The sequence below is a fragment of the Psittacula echo genome (assembly GCF_963264785.1).
Source record: "Psittacula echo genome assembly, chromosome: 6".
Classification (NCBI taxonomy): Eukaryota; Metazoa; Chordata; class Aves; order Psittaciformes; family Psittacidae; genus Psittacula; species Psittacula echo.
Genome location: NC_137743.1, coordinates 75671779 through 75696881, shown reverse-complemented (window position 1 = coordinate 75696881; position 25103 = coordinate 75671779). Strand labels below are relative to the sequence as shown.

General features: G+C 36.3%; 1 protein-coding gene across 1 annotated transcript in view; it reads right to left on the bottom strand.

The window, feature by feature from the left end:
* DNAH7 (dynein axonemal heavy chain 7) overlaps positions 1–25103 on the bottom strand; it is a gene marked incomplete at its 5' end in the record, with an annotated part of 106301 nt that overhangs the window by 26625 nt on the left and 54573 nt on the right. Inside the window, 11 exons of the mRNA XM_080622051.1 lie at positions 3710–3873; positions 4924–5109; positions 6347–6527; positions 9088–9434; positions 12032–12362; positions 13438–13667; positions 15899–16771; positions 17996–18215; positions 19070–19196; positions 21590–21758; positions 22304–22459. Coding sequence (XP_080478177.1) covers positions 3710–3873; positions 4924–5109; positions 6347–6527; positions 9088–9434; positions 12032–12362; positions 13438–13667; positions 15899–16771; positions 17996–18215; positions 19070–19196; positions 21590–21758; positions 22304–22459 — 2984 coding nt within the window. The remainder of the gene's footprint in view (positions 1–3709; positions 3874–4923; positions 5110–6346; positions 6528–9087; positions 9435–12031; positions 12363–13437; positions 13668–15898; positions 16772–17995; positions 18216–19069; positions 19197–21589; positions 21759–22303; positions 22460–25103) is intronic.

Here is a 25103-nt window from a genome sequence, read left to right as displayed (position 1 = left end):
ATGAGGAAGTAGCATCAGCAGTATTAGAAGACAAACTCACAGTAGGTAAGTGTTCACCAATGGATCCCAAGTGTACTGCTGAGCTCCCAAACTGCTAGGTAGTTCAGTTGCTTATGAGAACCCAAAGGGAGACCCAAGGGATATATGGCCAGGTGATTTTAAGAATAAGATGATACAAGGTGATAAAGCAATTGCAAACTGTAAACTGAACATAGTGAACTTACATGTTAGGCATATTCTAAACCAGGCACAACTTATGTCATTTGCTTGTAATGATTTTGCTTGCTTTTATTTTAAATTTGAGAAAACCTCAGCCAAAACCTACAGAATGTGCCTCTTTCCCTAATTACTTCACATATTGTTTTCAAGCATATCCTGGTTCAGACCTATTGTGTAATAGACATAAAATACTTAAGACTGAATAACTAAAGAGTAATTCTCTAATAACAGTCAAACACATAGCTTTTGTTAATGATAAAATCCTCTTCATTGATGGGAATGCATAAGCAGTCACTATGTATGTTTGCAAATTATCCCTGAATAGCTCTCCCATTCTGTTTTTTGACAAATCTGTTATAAAAAGCTTCACTTGCATTTTATACGGTTCCTGGGGTCTTTATATAAAATTAATCTAGCCATAAACTCATAACTACAGGCATAATGTGTATCATCAATTTGAAGTAGAATCTATCTCACATTTCAAAATTAAAAGCTATCATTATTTACTTTTAAAATGCTAACCATCTCTCCATTAGTTTGAAGAGAATTTTGATCAAAGCTTTATAAAAAGTGAAGTGCTAGGATGTACTGTAGAAGTGTTGAATCCATTAACATTTTTCAACTGTTTAGCCTGAGTGATTGCATTATTAATACAGTAATTGCCTAAAACAGTAACATATACAGTCATAATCCCAGCATATACCCTCTAACTTCAATGAGCAGTTTTGCTTCCAGAAGTACAATCAATGCCAATTTTGAAGTCAAATGAAAGTACATTAAGATTCTTTAGATAGTGCATTATTTTGTCCTGTTTCATTTTGCTCTTTGCCACATATCCAGTTGCCAAAGCTGAAGTATTATCCATGCATCTGTGCTTCCACAGGTTAACCCTATAATATGCAATTTCAGTTATGTGTGAAAACCTAACATTCACTGTACAGTAAAAGAAGTATTCATTCACCAGTACTATACATTAGACTTCTCAATCTGTAGAATTTTCAGTCTAAGAATTTTCATACAAACCGTAGTAAAAATAAAAGATATTAGCAAGTTTCTGCAGTAGCACACTGTATAAAAGATGCATAAATATTAGCTACCTATTACCATAGACGTGTCAACCATTAACCTGGCACTGGAATGGGTTGCCCAGGGAAGTTGTGAATACTCCATCCCTGGGGGTGTTCAAGGCCAGTTTGGACAGAGACTTGGGTGACATGGTTTAGTGTGAGGTGTCTCTACCCATGGCAGGGGTGTTGGAACTGGATGATCTTAAGGTCCTTTCCAACCCTAACTATTCTATGATTCTATAATTCCATGAATTCATCCAGAAAAGAGAACCAACAGACATGACATAAATGGGTAGCGATCACAAACAGAAAACCAGTTAAAACAGTGTTGTTCCACAGTCAATTCAGCTTCAGCTGTACTAAGAACAAAACCTGAAAACTAAAAATCAGTACCAAGGCATTAGCAAGCAGACTGGGCAGGACTGAGAGGTTTTTTTGTTTCATAAAGTCCAAATGAAAATCGTAACTGCTTATGCAAGGTCACACAGCATAGTCTATTGCAAGCACCTGCTCTGTATTTAACAAAAGTGTCAGTGCCATACATACTTCAGTCATCAGTAGACTCATTAATCTACAGCTAATCGCTAATGAGCTACACATTGTCAAAGAAATCACTGATGTTTGCACTGATTGTGATGTTGATATATACCAGATGAACTCTGCCCAGACAAACATATTTCTAGTGACTAATGCGAGACAGATGTGCATGTATTAGAACACCACATAAGAATGCAGAATCATCTTAAAAGTGAAAGGCAATAATATTAAGATTTAGAGTTCATGGGATCCATATTTTCTTTTCATCAGTAATATTGAGATTTCAGAATTTGTTTCACCTTCCAAAGAAGAATGAGAATATCTTTAAAGATACAGAATTTCAAAAATGCTTTAGATCAAGCAATGTATTGTTACATAAATTCATAGGATTTTATTTGGATGTAGCTGAAGATAAATTCAAAAGGGAAAATTCAGAAACAAAAAGGGGATTTCAAAATGAAAAATAAATCCTTCTTTCCTTATCAGAACTTTCTTCAACTTGTGATGAGCCTATTGTAATTCTAACTACATTACAATAGGAAGCTGCAATTGCAACTGCCATGCTTTTAACCATAAATAGTATTTAGTAAATTCCAGTGCTCCAAAGATGTAACGAAGTTTCTGTTATGAATTTGCTTATTTTTTAAAGTTCTTTGAGGACTGGAATGGGTGCAAAGAAGACTTTGTGGTTCCCCATTCATAACTCCTACTAAAGAGGTCCCTACACTAACCCAAAACCCAAACCTCTCTCAGCTGTTGTCTAGGAATACGCTGGGTTGTTCTGCTCCAGAAGGGATCCTAGGAATTACTAGTCTGTATGAAGTACTAGTAGGGAAATGAGGCCCTAAAGAAAATAGACGGCAAACTGTCAGCGCAGATACACCTCTTCACCTTTCGTCAAGTATCTAAAACTATCACACGGATGAGGAAGACCAATATCTAACTCCCAGCTGCCTGACAGGATGTGAAAGCCCACATTTGTGCAATCAGAAGTTACTGCAGGAAAGCTCGATCTCACACCTTTTCTTTCTGAAGCAGTTTAGAAGTACACAGAATAAAAGGCAAGAGACAGAGGAAGAAACTGGCCAAAGAACATGGTTAGGATCATCGTCTGTAAAAAAGACTGGAAAGTCTCTCCATTCTAGCTTTTTGCACCTCCTTTACTGCCTTCAGTAAAAGATACACATGGGCCTTTTTTCACTGTTTTATTACCTTGCCCTAGCAAAATAAGGATCCAGTTCCCAGTGTACAAACCAACACTTCCAAAATGTCAGGGCTTTATGTACTAAATATGTTACAAGCCTGGATGTTAATCTCCTACCAGTTGGCAACATAACCTGGAAAACTGTTTATACAGAGCTAATCAAGACTTTGTCTATACTTCCAGTGCCATTTTAGGGGAAAAGTGTGTGACTCTCATAGAAAGATGAGCAGAATAATCTTCAGTACCTCTGCAGAGACACCTCTTGGCAGCAACTGATCATACCACATTTCTTTAAAGTGCTTTTTTAAGGAGAATTACTTCTGTATCTACTGATTACATTACAAGAATAGTAGCCAAAATTTTACTCCTGAAGCACTTTAGGATGTCTTAAACTGAATCCAGTGTGCAGCACGTTTGCATTAAAGAAAAGGGGGGGGGAGGTATCATCATATCAATCCATAGGGGTTAAAAAGAAGGGGAGTGAATTCACAGATTTAAAAAATTTACCTTTTAAAGTTAAAAAGTATTATTAGTATTTTTTATAAATTTGAGCATTACAGTCATTTTATAACTGCGATTGTTAAACTGGATATACAGTAGAAAACTGTCTATAAAAGTAGAAAAGCATGTTGTGAGAAGCTACTTAATGAATATTTTTCCTTTTTCTAATGTGTTTACTTACGAGATAATGATGCCATTATCGATAGAAAACATGTCATAAGGTAGTCCAGCAATATTCCAAGCTCTGATCTTTACTGGTTCTCCCAGGGTATTTGTTAAGGAAAAATCATCAGAACAAGGAATGTTTCTTGTTTTACATAGCAATACCCACTCTTTAGTTTGCATCTAGTTAAAAAGGAAACAAATATTAACTGAAGTTCTGCCTATTCCCAAATTTTTCAAACCATTAAAAAAGCGTAGTTTTCAACCCATTTCCCATAACATATGCTACATGCATGATGATTAGATCTTCAAATGGAAAGAAACTCATCTTTCTGTATAAAATGTCTAAAAATGTCTTTAAAAAATGCCTTTGTATTTGACTTTTATGTATGAAATACAAGTTTATTTGGTCAAAGGCTTGGTATGATTTCCTTTACCATTTCAGTATAGTTAATAATGTAATTTACTCATATTTGTTTGAAACAACAGTACAAAATTTTCTAAGAAAAAATGGACGAAGGAAGTACATTGAAGGAAAATTTGAAATAAGGATTACATCCAAATTCTATGTTAAAATGAGGTACATTGATTTCTTTTCTCTCTTCATTTTTAACAATTTTTTATATCCTGGGCTTGATTTTCAAAAGAAATGGAGATTAATTTCTATGGCTGAATTCAGTGGCAGGTTTTGGTGTTCAAAAACTTTCAAAGTCAGAGTAATCTTGACATCCAACATTTGTTATAGCTAAAATCAGCTTCCATGTCAAAATCTTTTTGTATTCAGAATTTCTTTCACTAAGAGTTACAGGCACAAGTCTGCTATATTATTGAGCTATTTTATCTTTTGTCTCTTTTTGCACAGAATTAGACCACTTTCAGAACTTGCTTAATTTTGATGCTGCTGAAATAGAACCTAATTCTGTTTTCTTTCAAGTTAAAAAGAATTTAGTCATTGAATGAGAGTAACCAGAGCTATCAGGCATAAAGTTACCAGGAATTGCTTCAGAGAAGAAAAAGCAACCAAAGAACTCCATGCTTTACACTGCAATAAGTAGAACAAAAGAAGAATTTCTGCCGAGAGTCTTAAAACAAAACTCAAAATCCTACAATAGTTTCGGTTCCACTTATGAATTCTATTAAAACATAAATAAAAAATATAAACTTTGGAATGGAAGAAAAATTAATTAAATTTAATTATTATAAACACAGGGACAAAAGCCCTGTACATATTACTTGTCTGTAGCTGGATGTAAAGGCTCCTAGGTAAGCTACAATTCCTGATGAAATAAGTATATCTCCAGTCAAATTGGTGTACTTCTGTCCCAGGTCCAAAGCAGTGTCATGCCAACGAATTGTCTCACCCCCAAGGCCACTAATCAGTTGTTCTGCTCGCTGTAATTTTTTGCTGCATAAGTCAACCTCAGAATGAAAAAAATGGCTGATTACATGATGACTTTAAAGACATTTTACAAATATTAGAAGCATTCAAGGATTATTTTCCTGTGCAGATGTTTTCGTAAGTAATTTCATCAAATAGAAAGAAAGCACTTTCGTATTATAATAAAAAATTTAAAGAACAAAAACAATCTCAGTACCAGTACAAGAAAATCTATTCAGTTACATTTTCATCCAAATAAAGGAAGAAGACCAGTGTAAATCATACAATTCAAAATAGCTCTATATGCAATATGGAAGATATTCATAGTCAAGGAAATTATCTGTATGTCATAAAAGAAACAAAAACACCTCCAAAGACATCGCTGTCTCATGAAAGTAGGTATGTTTCTGCAAAAAAACCAACCAATCAAAAACCCCTAACCAAACCCCATCCTTATGAATACATATTCTGCATTTCTGTTGTTGGTTTTTAATTAAGCCATCTTTCCAGGCATGTTTATAACCCAAAAGGAATTTAATTCAGCTGTGTTAGAATTCTTTCCTATTAAGTAGAGACACATTTCAGCCACAGGATAGGAGGAAAATTGTCAACTCTCGCTGCTGTCACAATCCTCTCTCTCTTCTGATAACCATAGCAGCCAATTTCCACCACAGTAACAAAATGCGTCTGTAGTTTATCCCTCTCTTCTACTTCCAAACCATATCAGCATGCAGGAGAAACGCACAAAGAACTGACTTTAACTACAGACAAGAATTAAGATTCCATTTCAAATTCCAAAACTATTTTTGTAAAAAAGCTCAAGATGATGTACGGCAAATCCTAAAAAAAAAGTCTTCTAAATATTGCCTATTTCTGCACATGTGACAGCTAACTTACCAGTCAGGAGCAGAGTTTATCAAAAACATTCTCAAAATTGCATTAGTAGAAAAGGCATAAATAAACTTTCAAAACTTTAAATGTACTCACTTGCAAGTTAGTAGATGAATCAAATTCTTAGTGCAATCATTGAAAATGTATCAAAATCAGATATAAATGAGAGTGTAGGAGAGGGGTATCAGTTGGTAAATTCATAACATCTATATTTCCTATTACTTTAAAGCATTTATTCCCCATGCTTTGCCCATTTATAAGCTCAGGACCATTACACCAAAATACAAAGATAGTTATCTGAAATTACGACATATTGACAGTTAAAAGGAAGAATCATTTGACAAAGAAGCAAATTTTAAAGACCTTTACTGTATATCCATCATATACCTGATTTTCCAAGTCTGCCTTCTCCCGTTTCTTGGATTCCAATGTATCCTGGAGTACAGCCAATTTATCTTGAACCTCCTTCAGGTCTGCTTGTTTCTGCCTTAGACTATCCATAGCAATCTTCAATTCTCCTTCAGCTTGATTCAACTTTAGCTTTTTGGGTGCAACATTTTTTGCCACTCTAAATAAAGTCAAAGAATAAATTAAACAACCGAAAGCTACACTCTCACTCCAGGGTTACTATTTTAAAAATTAACAGTGCAAGGTCCTGCACCTGAGTTGGAGCAATCCCAGGCAGAGCTGCAGGTTGGGCAGAGAATAGATTCAGAGCAGCCCTGTAGAAAAAGACTTGGGGGTGTTGGTTGATGAGAAAATGAACATGAGCCGGCTTCAGTGTGCGCTCGCAGCCCAGAAACCCAACTGTGTCCTGAGCTGCATCAAGAGGAGAGTGACCAGCAGGTCGAAGGAGGTGATCCTGCCCCTCTACTCTGCTCTCGTGAGACCTCACTTGGAGTATTGTGTGCAGTTACAGTATCACACAGTATCACAGTATGCTAGAGATTGGAAGGGACCTCAAAAGATCATCTAGTCCAATCCCCCTGCCGGAGCAGGAACACCTAGATGAGGTTACACAGGAATGTGTCCAGGCGGGTTTTGAATGTCTCCAGAGAAGGAGACTCCACAACCCCCCTGGGCAGCCTGTTCCAGTGTTCCGTCACCCTCACTGAGAAGAAGTTTCTTCTCAAGTTTAAGTGGAACCTCTTGTGTTCCAGTTTGTACCCATTACCCCTTGTCCTATCATTGTTTGCCACTGAGAAGAGCCTGGCTCCATCCTCGTGACACTCCTCCTTTATATATTTATATACACTATAAGGTCACCCCTCAGTCTCCTCTTCTCCAAACTATAGAGACCCAGCTCCCTCAGCCTTTCCTCATAAGGGAGATGCTCCACTCCCTTAATCATCTTAGTTGCCCTGCGCTGGACTCTCTCCAGCAGGTCCCTGTCCTTCTTGAACTGAGGGGCCCAGTTCTGGTGTCCTCAACAGAAAAAGGACATGGAGCTGTTGGAACAAGCCCAGAGGAGGGCCACAAGGATGAGCAGGGGACTGAAGCACCTCCCGTATGGAGACAGGCTGAGAAAGTTGGGGCTGTTCAGCCTGGAGAAGAGAAGGCTGCGTGGAGACCTCACAGCAGCCTTCCAGTATCTGAAGGGGGCCTACAAGGATGCTAGAGAAGGGCTCTTCATCAGGAACTGCAGTGGTAGTACAAGGGGTAACAGGTTAAAACTTAAACCAGCAAAGTTTAGGTTAGATATAAGGAAGAAATTCTTTACTGTAAGGGTGGTGAGGCACTGGAATGGGTTGCCCAAGGAAGTTGTGAATGCTCCATCCCTGGCAGTGTTCAAGGCCAGGTAGGACAGAGCCTTGGGTGGCATGGTTTAGTGTGAGGTGTCCCTGCCCATGGCAGGGGGGTTGGAAATAGATAATCTTAAGGTTCTTTCCAACCCTAACTACTCTATGACTCTATGAAAAATGAAGCAAAACCTTTGCAACTCAGTAGCTCATGCAATATTACATTTCATATCAATCTGATGATATCTGAAGACAATTGGGTTTTACTTAATCTTAGAATCATAGAATAGTTAGGGTTGGAAAGTATCTTAAGATCATTGAGTTCCAAAAATCTGCCATGGCCAGGGACACCTCACACGAAACCACATCACCCAAAATTCCATCCAGCCTGGCCTTGAACACCTCCAGGGATGGAACATTCACCACTTAAGCAGTTTCTGCAAATTTTTCTTTAATAAGAGGTAACAATTAAAAGCAAAAAGGATTATGCTTCCAAACTGTGTCATATTTGAACACAATTTAGAACCCATTATGGATTTGTGCCATTAGAAATACATAAATAATCATATATATTAAATAACACTCACAGACACTGTACACACATATACAGCCAACTCTGTACAAAAAATAAAATAAAATACAAAACACAGAAAAAAACCCCAGCTTTTCACATCCAAGAATCTATTTTCCAGTTTTCAGGATTTCAGTCTTTTACAGAGATACTTTTGTGAGGAGAGTATTGGAAGTAACATATTATTTATCTATCCAAAAACAACAAGCAAGAAAATGTGTTAGAATGTCCCTATGCTCAACTGAAATAGCATTTCACAAGTATTAACCTCATAATTAATTAATCCACTCTCATACTCTTGTTGTAGATCTGCTTCAAAGTCAACCTTTTTAGTCAACTTTCTCTATCAGTTGGCACTTGTAATGTTAATTGTTGTTCTCAATTTGAGAAGTCTCTCAAGCATGCATTTACTAATCTTTTGGTAAAGTAACACAATATCCTCTCAAATGAAGGCATGCATTACCTACCATCACTTAACATTCAAACTACAGGTTGACTTTAGTCACCTAGTGCTGATTTACTGTTAAATGTGAGTTCCAGATGTTTCAAATTAGGAAGTATCACAAAAAATAAGCACACTTTTTCAATGCATTGAATAGGATGTGTAACAAAAAATATCCTTTTGCCTTGATATGATTACCAGAAACTTCCAAAGACATTTCAATAAAGCCTTTAAGTATTTTCTGAGCACATTGTTGCTCCCGTGCCTTCTTAGAAAAATTCAGAACTGAAAATCAGGCTCTATACCTTAACATCAAAATAAACCGATCACTTTAATCAAATTTAACCATTCAAAAATTATCTTTATACATACTTACTTATCATAAAACTCCATGGCTATGACCCATTTGCACAGACCCTCTGCTGCTGTGGAAGCATTTCGAACCTTCTCTGGTACAAATTCAGGATTTGTAAGATACTGTTTTCTTATGATAGCCATGTAAGCTGCGGGAATGTTATCCTTGTCATATTCATGAAGAGACTGAAGAAATCTTATGTCACCCAGAAGTCTCTTAGCAGGACCCCAGAAATCCTCGATTTTTTTCCCAGAACCTGATGGATCTGGAATCCTATCTGCTTTGACGCCTTTAAGGATGCATATAGCTTCCATTACAAGCTTGACACCAGAAGGAGGACTCTTCATGGACTTAACCACTGTAATATCCTTAAAATTATAGTCAAAAAAACACCTTCAGAGCTCTGAACACAGGTGTATTGATTCTTCTATTACAACAGAAATAATAATAACCTTTTTTTATGTCAAGATAATATTTTTCCATAAACATTTGCTGTTCTTATACTTGGTAATTTTAAACACACTCTATGATCTCAAGTTCATAGTGCAAGCCTGCATTGTCCATGCATATTTATCATTTTTGTTTGCTTGGGGGGGATGTTCAAACTTTTTATTTCATTTTTTTCCATTCTTTCTGGTCTTTTCTCTAAGGTACTATGCAGGTTAAACTAACACTGACTTCTAAACAAAAATATCTGAAATCTAATCAACAATCAGTTCAGACAAGACAAAAAAATCTTATGTGTAATTCATTTTTAGTTGCACTTTTTTCTGCTTCTAATTCAGTACTGGGCATGGCAGCTCAGTTATGGAGTACAGATGTTCCAGTGTTATGCTCACTTCAGGCTCTAACACAATACGTCCAAGCTTACAGGATCACAGCAGCGCAGCAGGGGATTAGTAGATTTAAGATAACAAGGTAAAAGCTGCCTTTAACCCAGAACTAATGATCTATGCTCTTCAAGTACAGCAAATAAATCAATTAGTATTCTGGTCAGTTACTGAACTCCCAGAGTGAGCCGAAGGAGAGAAGAGGCAGCTAAAAGGAAGACAATTACTGAGTAAAAAGTACTGACATTACAAAAAATAGCAGGAAATTTATAAGCAAAGTTTTAACTGCAAATATAGAATAATAAAAGAATGAAATACTTCTACACATATGTGTACAATTAATTAAGCAAGGGGTTTGTAATCTAAGGATTTATGGAGAATAATCTCTCTTAGTCTTCCCAAAGGATAACTCTGCATAAATGGAAATACAAATATTCTTTCTAAGAGCTTTTCTCAGAGAACACATACTTCAGCGAATTAAAGGATTTTTAGATTCTCATGTTTATTTTGCCAACTAGTTTTAGACTTTGAGAGCTTGCATATATATGCATATAGGATTCATATAGGATCATACTCATATACAGGATCCATATAGGATTGCATATATATGCAATTTGGATAGAAAGAGCACCTGAAGTGAGTATGGAAAAGTCCAGAAAGAATAATCAGGAAAGCAAATTTGATTTATGAGAAAAGACTAAAAGCATAGTGATTACTTAAGTTTATAGAAAAGAAAACTGGAAGTGCTGAGATAAATGAGTACAGTCTTTAACTGCATAAAAGATAAAGAACCATGTTCACAGGGAGCAGGACAGAAATGAGGTTAAGTTGTAATGAGTGAAATTAAAAGTAAACACCAGGAAAATCTTCTTAATGATAAATGTGTAAAGTGAAACAGATTACCAAGATTACAGGCCGAAGAAGACAACTTCCAGAGGTCCCTTCCTAGTTCTAAATTTCAGTATCTTTGTATATGCATTGCTAGAAACTTAGATGGTCAACAATAAATAACATTTAAGACTGTTTCACTTTCTCTAATCTTTGCTGAACAAAGAACCATTTGAGGTACACAGCTCCTTTTGACTTCAGATACTCATGTCAGCAGTACTGAATTATGTGTAGATTTGTTTCTCCAAACAAAGCATTTAATCTGCACACTTATGTATGTAGCTTTATGGGCACAACTTGCAACATGTGTCCTGCTCTTCCCATCAGTGGTGGCTAGGGTGAAGGGTGAATCAAAAACAAGAGTCTGTATAGATACTCTAAGCTCTCCCTGCACACAGTTTTTTGAGTTCATAATGCTATTTAAATATATTTTGAGGAAAAAGCTCTGGGTTTTTTTCCCTTGAAAGATCCTACTACATTTTTTTTTTCCTCTTGTATTACAATACTCCCTTCTTGGAGACACTGAGCACTGACAGCAGCTGAAGTATTACTTCATTAGCCTTCAAAGCCTCGTTCTTACCTTGTTATGCCAAGTATAATGCAATTGCCTTGAAGGGACTAAGTAGCTATTTGCTATTTTAACAAAGCATTCCAATGATTTGACAATGCCAGAATCTAAAACTTTTGATACCAAGCAATAGTTGTAAATAATAAAAAACTCAATTTTTCTGTTTCCTTGAAAGTTTTTGAAAATCTTGTTTTCAGCAACTATAGCTGGAGGATATACTCCATCCATTATCCAGGCAAAGGAAACCTGAATATCCATAAAACCAGAGGCGGCTGCCTCCACTGTCATACTCTTACAGGGAAGCACAGAATTTCAACATCAGTTTCTAGACTCTGAAGAACTGGATATGAAAATGTTAGTTGAAAGGCTGACAGGTTCTGAGTAAGGAAGTTAAAAGCATACATTTTCTAACTTCTCCATTGTTGAGTCAAAATATTTTTGTAACTATGAATTTTGAAGTGTCCACAATATTTGGTCTTGTAATCCATAAAAATTTTGTTACAGCTTTTTCACTACAAAATAGACACAGTAACATTTTGCTTTTTTTAACTGAGAGATTTCAAGAAGTTTCTAAATTATAACACTGCGTAACTAAATGTAAAATCTGAAAAGGCAGATATTCCATACTTTTCATATCTGAATACCTTTCCAGTGTGTAAATACATATTGTTAGCCATACCTGTGAGGTGAGAGTGTCCAGGGCAGCCAGAGCATTTTCTAAAAAAGGCATGGCTTCTGCTAAGTCAGCATCACATTCATCTTTGATGGCTTTTGCAGCCATGGCCTGCTCATTTGCCACTTCTTCATCAGCTTTCACGACTTTTTCAGTTTTGGCTACTTCCAAAGATTCTTTTTCAATAACGGCCACCATCTCATCAACCTGCTTGCTAGCTACCCGTAACTGAGGTTGCAGAGCCTCCAGCTCAGCCTGCATGGAGGCTACTTGAGATGAAGCAGAGTTCAGTTTCTCCAAGCCAACTTCATATCTTCTTTTCAATTTCATCACCCTACTGAAAGTAAACAGTACTTTATTATAAAGGTATTTTATCAGTATTTGATCCCTTAATTCATTGGGATCCATTCCCCAAATTTTGCGCTACTCTGAATAATCAAATGCTCTGCCAATCTTGTTTGATTTGCTCAACAAGCATTAAACATAGCAGGGATTACTTGAGCCAGTCTTGAACTATTCTATCATGTATACTCAGAGATTGGGATATAGACAAGTAAGTGATCACTTATAGGTGAATAAATGATTAAGCTTCTGCCCCTTTGTTGGCAGGAGCTACAAAGTCAAGATGGCATGGTAGTAACAGACCAGAAAAGAAGAGGGAAGAGATGGGGATATACCTGTTATATTAGTTACCTGTTAGATTATTAGTTGAGGTGAGGTTGAAATAGAATCAATATCATTTGGAAAATCATTTTAGCAGAAGTGAATGGCTCTGGGGACAACCAGTAGTGGCAGAATCAAGAAATTCCAAAGGCACTGGATCACTACATTCAAAACAGTGTTCCTTTTTTCCTGGAATTTCTTCCTGCACGCAGTGTTTCATATAGTGTGTTGATCAAGTTAAGCACTTGTCTTAATTGTTATGGTAGTGTCTTATCAATAAGTAAGAAAGGAAATAAAAAGGAACTTTCCCTCACCAGCACGAGAATAGAAGAGATGTGCACATGCATACAGAGGTCCTTTCTGCACAGGCACAGCACAGCTGAACCCTGCTAGCAAGCCACTGACACCTATCAAATTGAAAGCTCGCTTCCCAGATAATATCTTCCCTACATCCTCCAGAGAAGCATGGAGTAAGCAGACAGCATTAATTACTCTGGTAGCATAATAAACATAATCAACATATAGCAATGTCACCAGGGATGTTAGAAGTGGTCTAATTTTGAGAGCATCAAGCCAGACCTTTCGTCCAGTGAGAAAGCATGTGTCCTACGAGTCCATTTTATGCCATTCTGTCAACTTAAATTAACTAAAAACAATTCACTTGTTTTGTTGCAATGAGCTATAAGAGAGAGAAAATATTTTTAGTGAACTTGAGCTCCTCTAAAAAAGGTCACATTATAAATCCTTACGTGCGTTTCTTTTCAAGTAGACTTTTAAAAGTGTAGATTAATTCCAAGTACGAAGTAGGTGTAACATAGTTGTGTCTTCGAAGCTCTGCAGAGTATAAGTCTGATAAATCAATGGTAGATGTATGAAAGCTTTTACACATATCAATACATCCACTTCGAGTTTCTTCTGACATTTCAACATCTTCCAAGAAGCGAGAGGCAACAGCTTCTAATGCATCTTCAGGCCACGACTAAAACAAATTAATAAATGCCTTTCTCTTATTCAGTATTTCAAACTTATAAATCTTAAAACATTTTTCAAAAAAGCATTTTTACCTCATTTCATAGGTAAAGTTACAGAGGCACAGAGAAATGACTTCGCAATGAAAAGATCAGCATATAGGACAATAAAAGAACTGGAAAGAACCAAACTACTCACGCCAGTCTTCAAAAAGGGCAAGAAGGAGGACCCGGGTAACTATAGACCGGTCAGCCTCACCTCCATCCCTGGGAAAGTGATGGAACACCTTATCCTTGGTGCCATCTTAAGGCATATCAAGGATAAGAGGGTTATGAGGGGCAGTCAACATGGCTTTACCAAGGGGAAGTCATGCTTGACCAACCTCATAGCCTTTTATGAGGAAATAACACTATGGATGGATGATGGCAGAGCGGTGGATGTGGTCTACCTTGACTTCAGCAAAGCATTTGACACAGTCTCCCACAGCATCCTCATAGCTAAATTGAGGAAGTGTGGTCTGGATGATCAGGTAGTGAGGTGGACTGCAAACTGGCTGAAGGAGAGAAGCCAGAGAGTTGTAGTCTATGGGGCGGAGTCTAGTTGGAGGCCTGTATCTAGTGGAGTGCCTCAAGGGTCAGTACTGGGACCAGTATTATTTAATATATTCATCAATGATTTAGATGAGGGAATTGAGTGTACTGTCAGCAAGTTTGCTGATGACACTAAGCTGGGAGGAGTGGCTGACATGCCAGAAGGCTGTGCTGCCATCCAGCGAGACCTGGACAGGCTGGAGAGTTGGGCAGGGAGTAACTTGATGAAATATAACAAGGGAAAATGTAGAGTCCTGCATCTGGGCAGGAACAACCCCAGGTTCCAGTATAGGTTGGGGAACGACCTGTTAGAGAGCAGTGTAGGGGAGAGAAACCTGGGGGTCCTAGTGGACGGCAGGATGACCATGAGCCAGCACTGTGCCCTTGTGGCCAAGAAGGCCAGTGGCATCCTGGGGTGTATTAGAAGGGGGATGGTCAGTAGGTCGAGAGAGGTCCTCCTTCCCCTCTACTCTGCCCTGGTGAGACCGCATCTGGAATATTGTGTCCAGTTCTGGGCCCCTCAGTTCAAGAAGGACAGGGACCTGCTGGAGAGAGTCCAGCGCAGGGCAACTAAGATGATTAAGGGAGTGGAGCATCTCCCTTATGAGGAAAGGCTGAGGGAGCTGGGTCTCTATAGTTTGGAGAAGAGGAGACTGAGGGGTGATCTTATTAGTGTATATAAATATATAAAGGGGGAGTGTCACGAGGATGGAGCCAGGCTCTTCTCAGTGGCAAACAATGATAGGACAAGGGGTAATGGGTACAAACTGGAACACAAGAGGTTCCACTTAAACTTGAGAAGAAACTTCTTCTCAGTGAGGGTGACGGAACACTGGAACAGGCTGCCCAGGGGGGTTGTGGAGTCTCCTTCTCTGGAGACATTCAAAACCCGCCTGGACACATTCCTGTGTAACCTCATCTAGGTATTCCTGCTCCGGCAGGGGGATTGGACTAGATGATCTTTTGAGGTCCCTTCCAATCTCTAGCATACTGTGATACTTAAGGATTCCGTTCAAGCCCACTTTTCATTTCATCCAGCAGATATACTGTTACTAAAAGGAACATTTTGCATTTTCATTATGTCCATATGTGTGTATGTGTGTGACTGTTTTCACACTTCCTCTTCAAAATAACCTTTAAAGATACAGCACTACATTTTAAGACTTGATGAAACTTAAGTTCCTCAGATACTCTACAATTAAATTCTACATCTTATATATTCTAAGTTCTTTTGCACATAATAGTCAAAATATAGTTTTATTGCAAAGTAGTGGGGAAAAATCTGTATCAAAAGTTCTGTCTTTGACAGGCACATCAGTTTCAAACATTTTTGGCACCCTAGATTCTGCCAGTCATAGTAATAAAAGAAAACACCACGCATTTAAATCTGTAATGTCTACAGATCTATGTTAATTCAGGTATAGTCTTATAACATAGGTATTTCCTTGATGATTTTACATTCAGCCTAAGCTGACGTTTATTACAGTCAGAATGGTTCTAATGGTGTAAATAATTTAAAACATGACACTAAGAATATTCAAGACACTTTCCACCGCTAACTTGACCAAAGAGAATTACTTGTTATAAAAAGGCTTGAAGTCATGTTTCTATGGCATTTCCAGTGGAATACCAACAAAAGCTTTGTATTTACCTGAAACCAGTCCAGTGTGCAGCAGTTAACAAGGGCCGGAAATTTACGAAGGCGATTACGAAAAGCATCTCCAATGGGACTCATTGCCAATACTACATGCAGCTGATCTCGACAGCGAGCAACAAACATGTTAAAAAGAGCTATAGGACTGCCGTCTGTCTGTTTTGACCTGTCCTGTTGGCGATCTATTTGACGCATTTGATCACAAATTTCTTGTTTCTCATCTACTGGAAAGAGGTTTGGCACTTCACCTGCATTTAGTAAATTATTAATGTCTTCTAAGAATGATTCCTTTTTAATCTGCGTATCTGTGAACAAGAAAACTCCCTGTGTTTCTCCTTCAGCAGATTTTCTTAATATGACTTTTAAGTCTTTATGCCACTCATTGTTACCGTAACTTTTAGTTATTTCAACCTGAAAAAGGTTATATTCAGCCATATGGGCTGCTAATCGAGTAAGAGACTGCCGACCACTACCACCAACACCAACAAGGAGGGCATGGCTGCGAGGCTGTTTCAAAATGCGGGAAATTCTACAAATATGTTCAATAGCAAATCGGAACAGGACAAGCTGCATTGGCTTTTTGCTCATGTTATTAAACTCCTCAAGGTGACTCTCTACAACTAATCTCAATTGATCCACATTATTGATCTCTTTGTATGTAGTGTCCTCTCTCTTAGGGTCATGAAAATCACAAAACATTAGGCTACGCAAGTCATCCTCTTCAACTCGGCCATCACTGTTGAAGTCCAGATTTTGGAAAAGTTCATTAAAGTCTTCATTTAAGTCATTTTTCACTACTTCTTGGATAAATCCAACAAGCCAAGCCCGGTCAGGACTATCCACCAAGCGATCATAATACACTCTAAGAACCTGTATAATAAAAAAGTAATCCTTTGAATAGCTGCTTCTGCTCTTGTACCTGTACTTCTTTTAAACAAGTTAAAACAAATACAATTCTGCAAAATGCTTCAAAATATAAACTTAAACTTCGCTACGTAGAAAACACTACACAGATATTTAGAATTCATTTGAACAGTTAAGCCCAGTAATAATGCTTCTGAAATGGAAATCCAGATGGAAAATACATACACACACACACATATATTTACAAATGTTATTACATAAATGCATAAAAGGCTCCTGCAATGAGGATGGGAACATGTTGATCTTTCCATTACAGCTAGATAGGACAAGTTATAGGGTTGTATTTCAAGAAAGAAGACTGCAACTGGACATTAAAATAAAAGATAGTGAAAAACTTGAACAGATTGCCTGGAAGTCTGAACATTTTTCATCCTTACTTAGAGAACTGTAAGAAATTTTTAGGGAGGAAAAAAAAGTAATCCAAAAGTTACTATTGTTCCTCTCTTTAGGTGATCCTGCTTTGGGGAAGGATGATGGATGATCACTTCCATAGTTCATCACTTTCATGCATTCTAATGATCACTTACATAGTCACTTTACACTGATCCAATTCTATGAACTATAGCTAAATACTTAAAAGCAACATTTTTCAATAACTTTGCTTTATTTCAATCTAGAAAAAGAAAAAGCAACCAAGTAAACAACAAAAAAAACAAACACAGAAGCCCTGAAGAGCAGATACTGCCTACATGAGGCCTTTCCCTTCTGTTTTTAAAAGGGATCATTCACTTCAGATCTTTCAGTATGTCTATCCTATTATGACTGAAAGACAAGAAGCGTTTGCTGAAGACAGTAAGCTCAAGAATTTCTTCTAAAGTCAGCCCAGACTTAAGAAAAACAAGAAAAATAAAAGAAAAAATCTCACTGTTGATTTGGCTTTTTTTGGAGGAAAGAGAGAAGAAATATAAAACACTGTGCAGGCATTAAAAGCAGCAGAGTCTACATAATCACATGAAAGTGAAGGTTTAAACAACCAACTTTACTACTGAGATACGATTCATATTTCTTAAAAGGTCTGATTTCATCTGCTCATACAGTAAATAAATCCCTTCTCATGAGTGTGGTACCAATTCACAGCTATTAGCCAACAGGAGATGGAATTACAAAATACACAAATTCACATTTTTCTTACTTATAACAAATAAAATTCCTTACTATTGGGTGATTTACCTCATGAACCCAGAGACGTTTTATCATGCTGTCAGATTCTGTTGTTTCAGGCCTTGACAGGCAAACACCTTGAATAACACGTGAAAAGTCACGTAGATTGAACAAATAATGAGATTTGGCTGGAGTAGGCAGCAGATTCTTCATAGCTTCTTTATATATATTCATGGTTCCATTAATAATTTGTGGAGTCAGTTCTACATATTCTGATGGAAAGCTATAACTAACAAGTTATAAAAGGTGGTAAGAACAGAATGATTCTCACAATCCCATCATATTGGCATATGACTTAATAAATAAAATTCTACATGTACACAGATTTACTTATAAGTTCATGCCAATTTTTAATATCTATGGTTATACTTCCTCACATGTAGCTTTAAAAAAAAATCTTAGTTCTGTCACTAGATTAACAGATTAACTCTGCAAATCCAACCTATTAACTACGGAACACGCTGACAAATTTTGCTACTTTGCTAATTATACCCTTTCATTTTTATGACTAACAATTGGGAAGTCAGGTCAAATAGCTCTTGCTGTCTCCTGGGACTTCTTTCCCTCAAAGGATCAGAAACTGTCACAGACTTGGTCTGGAAACAGGATATGATCACCTTTAGAGGATGAGCTGTCAGAATGAATAGATAACGAAAGCTGAAGTCCATTCCTAATAATGCAATTAAAAATTACGTAGCAGTGAAAGGCCAAAGAAAGAGTAAGCCTTTTTGAACCACAGGAAATATAAGAGCCATTCCCAGTTCTATTCTTTGAATAATGACTAACCAAATTCTATTCTTAGTTATTACACATTGAAGAATTCTGTATTACAGAAATACCTCAACTAATTAGCCCTAGCTAATATAAACCTCTGTTAGAGACATCAGAACAAGAACTTTACTATTGGAGTATTTTAAGATGAGCCCTATTTCTGTGGAGTAATGAATAACCCAAAAGGCACAGGATATAAAAGATCAGAATTTCTTTTCAAGAGCACTGTCTTACAAACATATCTTGGAGACTTTCTAGTAAGATAATTTAAACTCTGAGTTTGATTTTTCCCAGTACATAGAGATTACTTACCATATTGTTAGGTGCCAGTCTAAGATTCTAGAAAAAATTGTGTACATGGATTCATCATCAAAGTCATTAATAGTAACTGTATTGAAGTGTCGCAAGAATCGTGGTGTTACTGGGTTTCGACCACCACCTAAATATTCGAAAGTATTAATGCTATAACTAACAGGAAAAAAAATTAAAATAAAGCAGTAAAAGCTCAACATTTTTTGCCTAATCTCTGATTCAGCTAGCAGGCTCACATTAAAAAGCACCACACCTTGTCATAAATCTAATGAAAGCTACATGTGACAATCAGTTCCGCTGTAACCAATAGTCTGCAAAATACAGATTGAAATCTCAAGTTAATGATAGATAGATTTGACATGATTTTAACTATGCTTTTGTTACATAAGAAAACTTTTATGATAAAACTCCAAAACCATGTGGTTGATTTTCAAAGCATCCTAATGAAAGAAGACTCTGCAAGTAATGTTGTATACTTAATTCATTTTAAATTTTATCCCAGTTCTAGAGTTAGGATTTTTTATGACTAAATTGTGATTTGAACAATGAAGCTATTTACGGAACTAAGGGGGTGTAAACCAGAAATTTATTGGATACTTGCTCCTTTTGTTTAGAATTCAGGGTTAAGTTGCTGCACAGTGTGTTCAACCTTCTTACAGCAGCCAATCAGAAAAAAATCTAGCTGAAAAGTGGGCAATCTACCATCCCTAACATTGGGAGCATAGATAAGTGCAATCAAATTAGCATGGTAAGTTCTTTTAAAGCATGTGACTTTAGACCTAAGGCATGACCCTGCACTAATGAAATTAACACACCTGGCCTGGAGCTGTCTCACATTCGGCCACCTGAGTTTGTAAGCAGAATTAGTGATTGTCTATATTTAACTGTGCATGCATTACTAGTATCTGCTGAGGATTCATACTTTATGCAAAACAGGCCGGTTATTTATCCTGCTTCCTTCTACCCTAACTAAGGTCATCTCTCAGCCACAGCAGATTACAATACTTCTCGGAGTTTACATGTGCACTGATGGCAAAATTACGCAAGCTACTGAGATATAAATAAGCTTTCACTCAAAAGATAATCCGTTCCTAATATAATTCTTAAATCTATTTAACCAAGTAGTTTTAAATGTTCTTTAAATAGCTTTGTATTTGTTTCAATAGCAATACATGTACAGATTTCCAATTTCAGTTCCTAGTAGAAAAAAAAAATAAACACAGGATAGAAAGAAGAATGTAAGTTTGCAAGTTCTGGAAGTAGCTCCCTGTACAAAGCTACTAAATAAAATATTCAGCCTTGAAGTCAGTTGAATTGTAATATTTGACACAAATAGTTAAGACCATAACTTGTACATTTGTTCAGTCCATTTTTTTCGCCATTTGACTGAAAGAGTACTGGAACAAAATCAGCTACAAGCTTTCCTGGGAAAGGAAAATTACAGCCAATTTCAAAGCAGTTGAAAATCACACCATCATGCTGGAACAGGAACATAATATGAAAGGATAACCTACAGAAAAAAATTTACAAAAAATTAACGTGTAAAATTTCAAAATTCTGTCACAGTTTCCTTCTGCTCAGTTATTCCACACATTGATAGTTTAAACTGTGTGGATGAACACTGTCTCTAATTTAAAATGATAGTAAGAGCAGTTTTGCTTCTTTAGGAAACCAGACAGGTGAAACAGCAGTGGATCCCTATTACATTGGGCATGCATCAGCAAACACAAAAGCAGTCTCAGCGAAGAACTGGCATGTTCTTTTGTGTGTTTGTGTGTGTAAATAACTCTACAAAATAAAGGAGGAAGGTCTAATGAGGCTGAAGCAAACAATATAAGGAGAGCACCAATCATAGCCTGACAATACTGTAAATGTGCTCAGCTATGGTATGTTAGAGGCACGGCTGTGAACAATTCTGCAAAAAGAAATTGTTACACGATTTCTGCAGTAGTGAAGGAAATAAGATTGTATAGTTTCTATAAAACCAAACACAACAGAATCAAGTAAACATTAATTCTTCATTTTAACTGAAAAAATGTGCCAGATTTTTTTTTTTTTTTTTTTTTTTTTTTTTAACTACATAGTTCATACAGTAAGTGTGTATGCAGGTTATCAGAAAAGTAATGATCTCTTTACATTATATGCTTTATTTCTTTTTGGACAAATAAAGTAAGGTTCATGTGCTTCAGAATATCATCTAGTCCTATTTAGACAAGTTTTGAAGAAGAATAAAAATGACTGAAGGCCAATGGAGGGTCTCATTAGACTACAGGGATTTCATAAATACTTTGCATATAGATTCTTGTTTTCCTCAGAAGAAGTATTTCTTTCTGTCAGAGACTAATACTAGTCTCTGCTGCTTCTCAACCACTCTACTATGACTTCTGCTCATGTTTTCTGCAAGGAAAAGGTTCCTTGAGTCCTATCAGAAAGACCCAAGTTGTAAAACAATGCATCAATAAGCATTCAGTCTTTGGAAACCAAAGCATCATGAAAAAGCATATAGGACACATCTCTTACCTGGTGGTCCCATTGCACACACAATTTGAAGATCCACAAGTTTAATCTTTGAGCAGTCTTTAAGGTCATACCAATTCCAGTGATCTAACCACTGCCGTAGTAATTCAACAGGTGGCTGAGCACCATAGACCTCTCGTGCTGGCATATTAACATCATCTACAAATACAACCTGAAAAGAAAAAAAGAAAGGATTTTGCATTTATTCATTTTACTGAATATATGCCACTATTCTGCTTGATTCTGGAAACACTGCACATCAATTCACTCCCATTAAAATTAATGGTAGTAATAAAAATAAATGTATGGTTTTGATAAGTGGCCCTAAGCTCATATTGGAGTTTCTGCTGACATAAACAAAAATCAAACTCAAGAAGTAACTGTGCCATTCTAAAGCCATTACAAAACATACCTACCAAGGAGAGAAAAACTGTGCTTCTAATTTCTGAGTGTATTTAATGAAAGATGGTAAACTAATACTTGCTATTTAAACCTTACTCTTCTACATACATGGCTTTTCTTGGGAAAAAAGATGGAGTGAAGACAACCCACAAAAATCTCAAAAGACTGTGACAGATACGTATGCTTAAATACTGGTACTTTCAAGATGCCTGTAGACTTCTTGTATATGCAGCTTTGGTTTTTATTTCTTTTCAGTATTTCCTAGTAATTTTGTTTGTATTAAAGCTTATTTACATACAGAAATGTATCAGTTACCAATTTTTTCCCAAAAGGTGGTCCAAAAATTCCTTTTCTCCTTTTGTCCAGCCTGGACATTATAATATTCTGAGTCTGAGCTGCCGTAGTTTGTGCTGAAAAGTTAATGAGCAGTGGTGCGTAGACATCTTTATTCAAATTATTTAAAAGAAAATTCTGGAAGGATTGTGAAAAGGAGAAAGTTAAATATCTATATACACACATCAACAACTTTTGTAGCACTTTAGCAAATAGCAATCAGACATTTTTGTACCATTTTTATATCATTTAATATTATTCATTAATTTATTTCTGAGAGAACTCTAATAACTATTTCATCAGATAAACTAATATTCTTGAATAATTGAAAACATAATAAACTGAACTTGTCAGGGAAAAATTTCTACCTCCAATATAGATATTTTCACATTTTCTCAAGAAAAAAAATAAATATACATGTATATACCTAGTGTATTATATAAATCCAGTATGTTAATATTTTGCACTTCGTACTACTACATACTACAATTACAATTGATAAATATTGCCTGTACTAATCCACACCCAAATCTGCAAGAGTATCCACAGGTCCTAATATTCCTGCCTAGTTTTGAAGATTTTCCAGGAGTATTTAATTTGAAGGGCACAGCAAGAGTATCTAATGATAAGCTTTAAAATACTACCATCAAGACTGGCAGCATAACGCTAACTGCCTTCCAAAGACCCTTACATTAGCTGCAATTTAAACTCTGTGAGAAACCTGGATCAAAGTTAGCATTTCATGTAAGACTGAATGGGACTAATTTCTTACCCACATGTGAGTAAAAAATAGAGGGAAGAAATCCTCCCATCCCTCCCAGCAGTTGCCACAGAGTATTACTGCAGATAAAGTAATGTCTCTAATGACTAGTCTAATCTCTGTCAACAGCTGTTGAGACTTCCCAGAGTATATAGGGTTTTTTTCAGCAGAAAAAATGTTTAATCACTATCATTGAAGGAAAAGATCTGAGCTGCTCCACAAAAATATAATAATGCCAACTTATGGAAACCATAGAACAATGGAACTTAATGGCCATATTTACTTAATTTCTTTGATCAGTTCTGAACTCCCAAGAAGTATCACATTCTTGACAACCCTTCCAGGAATTAACTGGGCAGTAGAAACTAGTTAAGTTCTTCATTAAACAAAATGTTTTACTTTTATCATATTTCTGACATCAATATTCTAGGAACAGTCCTTTATGAACAGATCTCCTTCTAGTCTTAATATTTATTTTGTTCAAAATTATTTCAGAAAATTAACTTAAAACCAAAAGTAAGTTAAAATAATCCTTAGTAACTTCACAGTTAATTTTTATTGCAGAAAAGGAATGAAAGATATTAGGTTCAAGACCATGACGCCAAATATATTTTATCTGCTTACATAACTTCTAAGTTTTGCTCCCTCATACTGGGTGTACACAGGCTTCATGCTGATTGCATTGGAGCAATCAACGGTAGCAAAATCCTCTACATAAAGACATACGAGTGGAAAAAAGTACAAATAATATAACATTTGCGCCACTCAGCTTCTACCTCCTCTCTTGGGCTTTTCTTGGAGAACCTCAGTAGCTAAAAATGCAGTAATGGCTTTGCCTTATCTCCACTTATGTATACCCTTTTTGCCTCAAAAGTATACTTTCCCATGGATATAGATGGAACCCCGTGAAAAATGCTGAATTTGGAAATTTCTGTAAGTGAACCTCAACACCATGAACATTCTATTGGGACAGTTTCATTGCCTGTCAGGCTCTAATAGTCTCCCAGAAAGAGATGCCATCAGCATATAAGCCATAGCATCTGGCAGATCTGCCTGAAGAATTAAAACTCACATTTTTAATCTCGACTACTAAAATGATGTTCTGTATTACCTATATTGTTATTTTAGTAGCCACATGACAAAATTAAAATTAACAAAGCATCACTTGGTGACTTAAGATGAAAAAAAAAAAAATGAAACACTATCCCAAAATAACTGTGACTCAATTATGTCAAAAAGATAATAAAATCTGCTTGCAATCATATAGTCTGACTTACTCCTTTAGACAGAAAAAGTAATATCTGTAGACACGGGAAAAGAACCCAAAACCTTTATCTTGAATTCTTATTCTAATACCTGAAGTTAAAATACTTTTTACAAGATTGTAATTCCCTTTGACTAGAATTTCACAAGCTCTGAGAAATACATTACGTTTGGCTGTACTAAGTCATTACTTACATTAAATGCTTTCATTACTTATTGTCATGTGTTTTGATTATCATTAGGCCCAATGAGAACCAGGTATATCTTGACACTTTCAATATAAAACTTAAAAAACAGCTGTCAATAATTTGTTTTCTCTTCGGTGCTCATCTTATTTATTAAACAGAATTCAAATCATATCCAAAGACAAAATTAACAAGCTTCTCTATGGTATGCACCAGTACAAAGATATGAGAAGCTAATGGGTAAAATATTATGCAGTTAGATCTAACTTATATAACAACCAGTTGATTTTTTAAGAACAGCACTTCTGCAAATCAGAATACAAATCAGAATACAAATCAGCCCTCCAGAAAATGATGAACATAGTGTGAAAATGTGTATGGCCTGTGAAAAGTCTGACTTAGGTGACTTGTCTACTGTTACAGAATCCTATGGGGGGTGTGGGCATGGAAGTGTATCACCATGCAATTCAAGAGTTATCATAATGAATGTACAAGAAATGTCTAATTATTGTATAATATTATATAATATCTTTTTACTTACACATATTTCATTTCATAATGTACAAAAATTCAT